Source organism: Anomalospiza imberbis, chromosome 6 (genome assembly GCF_031753505.1).
Source record: "Anomalospiza imberbis isolate Cuckoo-Finch-1a 21T00152 chromosome 6, ASM3175350v1, whole genome shotgun sequence".
NCBI classification, from domain to species: domain Eukaryota; kingdom Metazoa; phylum Chordata; class Aves; order Passeriformes; family Viduidae; genus Anomalospiza; species Anomalospiza imberbis.
Genome location: NC_089686.1, coordinates 7,328,281 through 7,338,419, shown reverse-complemented (window position 1 = coordinate 7,338,419; position 10,139 = coordinate 7,328,281). Strand labels below are relative to the sequence as shown.

Genomic DNA, 10,139 nt, shown 5'->3' with positions numbered 1-10,139 from the left:
CTCACAGCGTTAACCTGTTGTTGTCCTCAGGCACTTTCACCATCTAAATGGGGACCCCACATCCCTGGTCTCTTCTCCCTGCCTGCCCCACGGCTGGAACAGGCAAAGAGCAGCAGTGGCCGAGGGGAGGGGAAGGACAGAAGACAGCACAGGCGTGAGACAAACTGTCTGCTGTGTGCATTTAGCTACATTAACTCTGCAAGACACTTAAATAACAAAAAATTGTGTTTAATAACTGGGAAGCGACGCTGAGGAATGCAAACCAAGGGCTGAAAAGTAAAGGAAACTATGTGGCAAGGGCAATTACCAGTTGGTTAACAGAAAAAAAATAGTTCAGCCTGCATTTACAATGAAAATGGGTGCTACCTATTCCTTATTGTCATCCCCTAGTAGTGGGGTTTTGGTTAGGAAGTGTTTATCTAACAAAATATTACAGTTTACAGCAACAACTTTCCATTTACAGATAGCCTAGCGCCATTCATAAACATACTACCTATTCATTCCTAGGGGAAAAATAAAATTCTAAGTCACAGTACCTTCTCATTCCTAGGGGCCCTCTCTGTGTTACAGCCTGGAAATCAAGAGGCAGAGTACCTAGACACAGCCAGGAAAGTGTCTGTACCTGAACACCAAGAGCCTGATTGCTGCCTTTGGAGATCTCACTGAAGCCCTCAGCAGGTGCTGAAGTTGCTGCAATCGACTTCTCCAATCTCACTGTGATGGCACTGACATTTACCTGCGAACTGCTCCATAAACCTGAAGTGGTTTTGAGTCATTTGCAGCAACAGCTATCAAACAAGCTTTTTACAAGCCTCACATTCCCCCCTGTGATGACTGCAACCTTTTTCTGCAGCCAGTGAAGAGAAAGCCAGTCAGTGAATGCCCTGGAAAGCTATCTGAGAGAAATCTATGTAGTAAACCAGAGTGTTACATCTCTGCTTTTTATTAAACACTGAATTTATTGTTGCTTCCCTTCTTGACACAAAAAACTTTTTATAGATTTTTTTTTTAATATACATCACCTACAAACTTAAGGAATCAAGAGTCCTAAAAGTTGTTTTCAGTGGGGAGAGCTGGCAGGGCAGCACCCACCACGGTTCCCAGGACACTAACGCTGCCGACATCCAAACAAGCAACAAACCAAAACACGGCAGCCGATTCCCTTCAGCTGCCCACTGCTCTGCAGTTTTTTCCCTTAAAGGACAAGCCAATCCGAAATGTGCGTGCCATCAGGCTGCTGCAGGAGAGCTCATTAACTCGCAGCGCCTCGGACTCCCAACGCTGCCTGCCAGGTTTTTTTGCTTTCTTACACAAATGAAAAGCTCTGCAGACAGTTTGCAGCAAAGCCAGACGAGTTTAACTACTACAGATTTTGCCTATTCTATTAGGTTCAGCATACCAGCTCCTTACTCAGCACTCCCAGCTCTACTTTTGATTGTCTAAAGAGGAGAAAAACACACAGTAAAGTATTGAAAGCTCAGCGTGCACACAAGCAGCCCAAGAATAACTCAGCACTTTACAGCTGCCCACAAACCGGTCTCTATTTTATCGAGCCCCACCACCTGCCAAGCAGCACTATTTCTGTTGTCCTCATTTCCCCGCTGTTCTCTCCCAGCCACACGCACACGATGCATTCCCAAGCTGGGAACTGCAGCCCCAGACACCGGTTGCCAGTAAGAGCAGGTCCTGTCCCGAAACAGCACCAGCACACAACTCCGGGGATTTTTTTCCCTGCTGTGAAAATCCTAAGAGCCACAATCCCTGGGCCCCTGCCATGAGGCTGGGGGGGCTGCAATACCAGGACACCCCCTCCCCAGCACCCATTCCAAGCTGGGCTCCCCTCAGGGAGCCCCCATGCTCTCTCCCATTGCCACTCCAGGGGCATCAGCCACCCCTCCGGAGCCCAACACCCCCTGCTCCACTGCTGTCACCACCCAGAGCCACACACACCACCAGAAAGGTATTCCTCACCCCCTCCCGCGACTATTGCCCCTTCAGAGAGGAGAAAGAGGATAGATTTATGCTTTTAAAACATTTTATTTATTACCAAAATTTCCAGAAGCCAAATTTGGCAATTGTTTTTTTCATCTTCTGTAAAGGTTTTCATGCATAACTTGAAACTTGTCAACTGCAACAGTCAAGTGGTTACTTTAGAAGAGACAGAGACAAACATCCAGAATACAAACAGCTGTATCTGAATTAACAACATTTGTCTATTACTAACCTTATAAAGCAGGACGTGCCTTCCCTCTTATCAAAACCAAGCTGACAGATCTGCCTTTATACACACCCAACAGAATAAACTCTGTTATCGGCAAGGACGTTTTCCTTAAACGTTAGAAAAAAAAAACAAAGCAAAGAATGGAGTGACTGTCCATAAACCAGTCTATACTTCAGTCCTCTTTAATCTACTTCTTCAATGGTGGGGCCGCCAGAGCCACCTGCCCCAGCCCCTCCATCTCCCCGGTACAATTTTGTGACAATCGGGTTGCAGAGTTTCTCCAGCTCTTTCTGCTTGTGCTCGTACTCTTCCTTCTCAGCCATCTGGTTGCGGTCGAGCCAAGACACCACCTCCTTGCACTTGTCGAGCACTTTCTGCTTGTCCTGGTCGCTGATCTTTCCCTTCAGTTTATCGTCCTCCACTGTCTGCTTCATGTTGTAAGTGTAGGACTCGAGGGAGTTCTTAGCTGCCACCCGATCCCGGTTAGCTTCATCCTCTGCTTTGTACTTCTCTGCTTCTTGCACCATACGGTCAATGTCATCCTTGCTGAGGCGACCCTTGTCATTGGTGATGGTGATCTTGTTCTCCTTACCCGTGCTCTTGTCCACGGCGCTGACGTTCAGGATACCATTGGCATCGATGTCAAAAGTGACCTCGATCTGGGGGACTCCCCTGGGTGCTGGGGGGATGCCTGTTAGGTCAAACTTGCCCAGCAAGTTGTTATCCCTTGTCATAGCCCTCTCACCTTCGTACACCTGGACCAGGACGCTGCTCTGGTTGTCTGAGTAGGTGGTGAAGGTCTGAGTTTGTTTGGTGGGGATGGTGGTGTTGCGCTTGATGAGGGCAGTCATCACTCCTCCAGCTGTCTCAATGCCCAGGGACAGAGGGGTGACATCCAACAGCAGCAGGTCCTGTACGTTCTCAGACTTGTCTCCCATGAGGATAGCTGCTTGTACAGCAGCACCGTAAGCCACAGCCTCATCAGGATTGATGCTCTTGTTGAGCTCTTTGCCATTGAAGAAATCCTGCAGCAGCTTCTGGATCTTGGGGATCCTGGTAGAGCCACCCACCAGCACGATCTCCTGGATCTGGCCCTTGTCGAGCTTGGCATCACGCAGAGCCTTCTCCACCGGCTCCAGGGTGCCACGGAAAAGGTCAGCATTGAGCTCCTCAAAACGGGCACGAGTAATGGAAGTGTAGAAGTCAATGCCCTCAAAGAGAGAGTCAATCTCAATGCTGGCCTGTGTGGAGGAGCTGAGGGTGCGCTTTGCCCTCTCACAAGCCGTGCGCAGCCGCCTCACCGCTCGCTTGTTACCAGCAATGTCACGCTTGTGCTTGCGCTTGAATTCTTCCACAAAGTGGTTCACCATGCGGTTGTCAAAGTCCTCCCCACCCAAATGGGTATCACCAGCTGTGGACTTTACCTCAAAAATCCCATCCTCGATGGTAAGGATGGAGACATCGAAAGTGCCCCCTCCCAGGTCAAAGATGAGCACGTTCTTCTCTCCAGCCCGGGTTCCCTTCTTGTCCAGGCCATAAGCAATAGCGGCTGCAGTGGGTTCGTTGATGATACGCATCACATTGAGGCCTGTGATGGTGCCGGCGTCCTTGGTGGCCTGGCGCTGGGAGTCATTGAAGTATGCTGGCACTGTGATGACAGCATTCTGCACCTTGCACCCCAGATAGGCCTCAGCAATCTCCTTCATCTTGGTGAGCACCATGGAGCTGATCTCCTCTGGGAAGAAGGTCTTCATCTCCCCCTTGTACTCCACCTGCACCTTGGGCTTGCCTCCCTCATTCACCACACGGAAAGGCCAATGCTTCATGTCCGACTGCACCGTAGGGTCGTCGTACTTGCGGCCGATGAGGCGCTTGGCATCAAAGATGGTGTTGGTGGGGTTCATTGCCACCTGGTTCTTGGCAGCATCCCCGATGAGCCGCTCCGTATCAGTGAACGCCACATAGCTGGGTGTGGTGCGGTTACCCTGATCGTTGGCGATGATCTCCACCTTGCCGTGCTGGAAGACACCCACGCAGGAGTACGTGGTGCCCAGGTCGATGCCGATCGCCGGCCCCTTGGCAGACATGGTGTCGGCTGTTTGCGCTGCTGCTCGCCCGCGTCCACCCCGCCCGCTCCAGCTGCCGCCGCGGCGCGATATGCCCAGCTCGCGCCGCCGCCGCCCCTTTTATACCCGCCGCCGCCGCTTCTGGAACCTGCCAGAACCCTGACGGCCAATCCGGACGCCCCTCGAACAGTCGTTTGGCCAATCGCCCCCGCGAGCCGCCGGGGAGTGCCCGCCCTCAACGCGCTGGCCAATCAGAACAGCCAGCGCCTACCCGCCAGCCCGCCCCTCGGGGGCCGCGATTCTTCCGGGTTTTTCTCGTGCGCCACCGCGCCCAGCCAATCCGCGCCCGTGCTGTCCGCTCGCCCCGCCCCCGCCGCGAACCTCAGCTGGAAAGTTCCAGCTGACATGACGTTATGCCGGGGATTGACAGCAGCGCTGTCCAATGGCAGGCGGGGAGCGGGCCGGCGGGGCGGTCGCCACGGGACGCCCGCGGGCTGTGGGGGGCTGCGGGTTCGCGGCCGCTGGCGCCGTGCGGTGTTTGTCATTCCTGAGCGCTCAGCCCGGCACTGGGGAATTTGCCCTTATTTGGTCGCAGGGCGGCAGAAATTTCGCCCTCCCTCCCTGGCACAGACGCACGCCTCCCTTCAGCCTCCCCCGCCGATTGTCAGGGGGGAACGGCCGCCACCGCGGCGCCCCCCGAACTGTCATGGCGGAACGCCTCCCCTCACGCAGCTCCGCGCCCTCCCGCTGAGGGAAGGCCCCGCCGCGCCCGTGTTTAGCCTTATTTCGCCCGAACTTGGCGGGCTGACAACACCCCCGCCCCGTGTGTGTCCCGGTAGCCAAGGTCGGGGAGCGGCACCGCGTTCTCCCGTCCTGGCCCCCATCAGCGCTGAGGCAATGGCCGCGGGCTGGCCCCTCCTGCCCCGGCACACAACTCGGGGAATGGCACCGCCGGGGCTTTGGGGGCTCTGTTGCTGCGTGTTCCTGCGTGACCATTCTTGAGCCGCCTCCAGATTCTTGTCTGTTGTGCTAATGTGGGATGTCGTCACGCCTACGTTTAGCAAAAGCTATGGAGCTATTAACCGGGAGGTAGGAAAGTGCTTTGATGAAAATATATTAAACATGAAAATCCGCTGCGGTTTCTCCAAATTATGCCTCCGTACTCTGAGACAAACACTTCAAAATATTCCAGTTCTAGTAAGGAGGGCAGAACACCATCCTGAGATTTTTTTTTTTTTTAATACAAGGAGTCTTAGTGAGTGGCTCCTTTCCAGCTCCCTTAAAAGTGTTGCTAAAAGTTTGCTATCCATAGACTTCAGGAGTTGTGTGAGAGAAGGATTAATGTCACTGTATATTTAATTCTCTTTCATTAGTTTTGTCCCCAGCCTTCAGCAGTTTGCTGTACCTGGCCTCATAGAAAACGTGTTACAGCTTTTCCCAGAGTGATTTGTATTCACACAATTATTACAGGCACTGTAACTCCTGTTCAAAAACATCCTTGTTTCCATTAGTGTATTTTTCAAAGCCTTTTTTACAAGACATGAGAACCCCACCTTTTCTGTGCATTATGTGTGTAGTTTTGTGATGGAAGAGCCTGGATTTCTGACCATACATATTGAACATGCTTAAATAAGTCTTACATGGATCTTGATTTTTTTTTTTTTTTTCACATGGGTTCTGACCTTGGAGCAGTCCAAAAGAAGTCACTGGAAAATGGGAACCATCAGCTGTCTCTGCCTACAGGAGCTGCTCTGTATATCCTGTGTGCATATTTCTTTGATGGGAAGGGTGTCAGTTTCTTGTGTAGTTAGACCAGCGACTGATTCATCACTGAACCATCTCTTCCTGTAATTCACTGCCACTTCATTCAGTTGATTGTATTATATGGGACAGGGAGAAATGCCAGAGCAATACAAAGAGAGGTGGATAATAAATTCTGTTTCAGCTTAAAAGTTGATGTTGTTTATTGTTTGTATCCTTGTGAGGACTGTCCCTTAGGAGCTCTAATAATGCACAAGAACCCTGTTTTAATAGCTGCAGTGCAAACTCAGACCCTGTTATTCCAGAGTAAAAAGAAGACTCCTGCCTCAAAAACATATTTATAGAAACAGTAGATGGAGAGAAGGAGTAGAAATAACACAATATTAACACAATAAACAGTCTTTGCAGCAAAATTAATCTGATGTCTTATTTAACTACAGCTGTAACCAAACAAGGTTTATCCAATTTAGAAGTGACATTTCATTTATTTGGCCCAAAGCTTTTAACTAAATGTTTTATCAACCCAGGCACAAAATATATACATCAGCCCCAGACAAGTTTTGTCTGGGGTTTTTCAGCCCAGTAACTAGTGTGGCCCTGATATGGTTGTGCTGACACCCACATGTGCTGGTAACCTGCTCAAGAGGTGTTTGCATTGACTGGATTACTGCTCACCCCGAGAGTACTCTCAGTCCTGTTTATTTCATCATTGGAGCTGTTTTGCTGTAGTAAATCTGGAGAAAAGATCTTGGAGGAACACATGAGCACACCATTTTAATGCTACTGGTGTAAAGAGACATCCTAAGGAAAAATCCCAAGCTCTCTGGACTGAGGCTGTTTAGCCTGTTGCAGAAGTATTTCTTTTCCAGCTGGGCACACAGGTGCTGTTTTCTTCTGTACAATGATATGTCTAGGTCCCAGCTGCTTTTTAACTTTCATTCCTATTCAGTCAGAAGTTCACAGGATGTTCTTGCCATCACCTCTTACTGATGTCCTTAGAGAAAGTCCAGTCTAACGAGAGGGAGCAACCTCTAAAACCTCATTAGACGTATTCTCTCTTCTCAGCAGAGCTATTACCAACCTGCTTTTTGTCAGCAGTTTGTGAACCAACTCATCCACGCAGTCATCCTCTCATATGGCAAGAGCCACATGATTCCCTTTTATGTTGCTTCATATGCAATCATGGTACAGGTGAGCCAAACCAACTGGTTCAGAAATTAAAGAGTGAGCTTTATGGGGAGGACTTCAGCACAAGTCTGATTTTCCCTTTAACAAAACATTCGCTGTTATTCCCTCATCCTGAATCTGTAAGTCATATTTTCACAGCAACTTCCAGAGCAGCAATTTGGCACCTCTGGCAGTGGCAGGCCTCTTTCTGATCCATTTATTTGTGTTTAGGATTGATTATGCACCCATGTTTCCTGTTCAGCAGTGTTATGTAATACGCTGTAGGCTATTCTCCATTACACCACCCAGCCAGAAATGAAGATGATCTTTAGTTTTCTTCAGTGAAGCAAGAGCTCAGTATCTGGAGCAGAACTGAGAATTCAACCCTTATCTTTATTTTGATAAAAGGAACATTTTTCCCCCACTTGTTTCATAAGGCAGTGGAGTATAAAAAGAGGACTAAACCCAAGTTACAGTTCAATCAGACATCAGCCACTTGGAAATGCAATTAATTATTTTTTCAGGTTTGACAGTCAGAAGACCTTAGACCTTAAATTCTGGTATCCATTTCCCTAGTACCCATTTCCCTTGTAAAACTATCCCAAAAATTGCATAGATCAGATTGTATTGGTGAGAATGGATTATTTCATAATACAGCTATCAGTTCAGAAAAGTCTAAGCAACTGCTATTCTAAGATCTAGTAATACTTTGTCACAATACCTTTTCATCACTGAAATTCTTCATCTTGTTTATATTTGTGAACGTATGTCTGGTACTTGGAATTCAGGCAAGAACTACCAGCATATAAAATGACAAGATTCTCCTAACAAGGTGTTGCATTAAAAATCATAGTGTATGTGGGGGGAACTATGTAACTTACTTTGTATTTATATACCTCCAGGTTTTGTGCACAGCTGCTCCTTGTTAATTTAAAGGGCAGCCACAAGACATCATCTTACTTATATAAGTGCTCCTTTGTTTTTGTGACTAACAAATAAAGTTCTGCAAATTTATAATGTGTTTTTTGGCAAATTACACAAACGCATGATCAGTACTATGGAAATAGTCAGAACAGCAGAATATAGGGCACTGTAATTTCATACTGCCAAACCAGGAGTTCAAAACTCATGAGTCAGATCTCCTAAAATTATAAACCTAGTGGCTTTATTAACCTTCTGCCTTTTTCATTTTTACCATATGTTCAGATTACACTTTTAGGATTTTCCATGTAATTTGCAGGTCTATTTTTTTTTAATAAATAAAATAGCTCATTACACCATCTCACAACTGAAACCAGGCTGCCTCAGATTGATTAGAATCAAAAAAAAAAAATCATGGAAGTTGTCAACACCGATTAAACTAATGCTTGATGCTTCAAGGAATAATTGTTTTATAATTAAGTGGTTTTTAAGCACATTTATTTACATAGACTTCTGACAGTTTGCTAAGGTATGATTAAAAGCTGAAGTTAGTATCACTAGTGCTAACTAGATAAGCTGGTGTGCTGTGCATTTAGGCAGTGACGTCTTTATTCCTTTAACTACAGCCTCCTTTTCTTGCAGGAACTACCATCTCTGCTGACAGTCCTAAGCAAGTGACTTTAAAGCAAAACACTTTACAGCAATCACAGAACCAGAGGAGAAAAGGACCTTAACAGGTCATTTAGTCATTTTGTGTTTAACCAACATTTCCTTTCTTGCAATTTAAGGCAATTATTTTTATTCATATTGACTTTGGATATGAGAAACAATTGTGCCACTTTTCTTTGCCAACCAGATTTTATATATGAAAATCATTGTGTTTTCCCTCCACCATCTCTTCTGTAAAATGACTTTAAATTACTCAACCTGTACTTAGAAGCAAAGTCTTCTTGGTTTCCAGACATTCACTGCTTTCTCCTGGATCCTCTGCACACACCTTGTCTCAAGTTTTCAAGTGCTATGCTCAAAACTGGAGACGTCACCAGCTCTTGCCTTGGTGGTTCTGAAGGAGCAGATGATACTCCAGTTTGTACATTTTTTTTACCTTTATTTGCAACATCATGGTGTTGCAGATTCATTTTCAGAATATGATCCAAAATAATGCATAGATTCTTTTCAATTGAAATTGAAAGAGTAAATTTAGTTTAGATATAAGGAAGAAATCCTTTACTGTGAGGATGACTGAGAGGCTTCCCAGAGCAGCTGTGACTGCCCCATCCCTGGGAGTGTTCAAGGACAGGCTGGATGGGGCTTTGAGCAACCTGGTCTGGAGCCCCATGGCAAGGGTGCTGGAATGAGATGGTCCTTAAGGTGCCTTCCAACCCAAACCATTCTAGGATTCTATGAAATTAAGCAGCTGTTCCTTTACTTGCATAGCTAATGGTTCCAGCTTGCACTTGTTCCTTTTAAATAATATCTTTTCAGATCCCATCTGTTTCTTGCCAGGATTATTCTGAATTCTAATCTTATCTGTTAATGTATCTGCTTGGTCTTGTTTGGAGATTTAAACTCTGTATGGTCCAGGGGGTAAATAAATGAAAATAGAGAATTTTATCTAGAACTGCTGTGATGGGGTTAAACAATATACTGCAATTATTGACAGTAACTGTAAAGCTGGAATATTATGCTAAGTCTTAAGATAAATGGTGTACTGTAAACACAGGCAAAGACCAATACTTCTTACTCACAGATCAGTATGTGATTAATCTCTCAGATTTACTGATATGGTTAGTTTGAACAATTTTTATAATAATTGAATGGTAGCATGATATGAATTCCTCTTGTTTTCTCATTTCTATGATTATTTGTTAATTATTCATCTCTGTTTTCCCTCTTGTCATTAGCAAGTGAATGGGAAAAACACAGGACCCGATGAAGCAGATGGTACCTTCACCCTGTTGCCAGGACTGTTATCAACTCAGGTATAAGATGGAATTAAATCA

At 46.4% G+C, this 10,139-nt stretch overlaps 1 protein-coding gene and 1 long non-coding RNA gene across 4 annotated transcripts in view; one reads left to right on the top strand and one right to left on the bottom strand.

The window, feature by feature from the left end:
• Positions 1-2,017: 2,017 nt before the first annotated feature.
• On the bottom strand, positions 2,018-4,570 carry HSPA2 (heat shock protein family A (Hsp70) member 2). Its single transcript, XM_068192208.1, has one exon. It carries the CDS (start codon positions 4,306-4,308, stop codon positions 2,404-2,406), a length of 1,905 nt encoding a protein of 634 aa, XP_068048309.1. The 5' UTR covers positions 4,309-4,570; the 3' UTR covers positions 2,018-2,403.
• A 6-nt stretch (positions 4,571-4,576) lies between these two features.
• Positions 4,577-10,139, top strand: part of LOC137475176 (uncharacterized) — a 26,033-nt gene continuing 20,470 nt past the window's right edge. For all 3 annotated transcript variants that reach the window (XR_010999723.1, XR_010999722.1, XR_010999721.1), the window contains exon 1: positions 4,577-10,118. This is a non-coding gene — a long non-coding RNA (uncharacterized lncRNA). The remainder of the gene's footprint in view (positions 10,119-10,139) is intronic.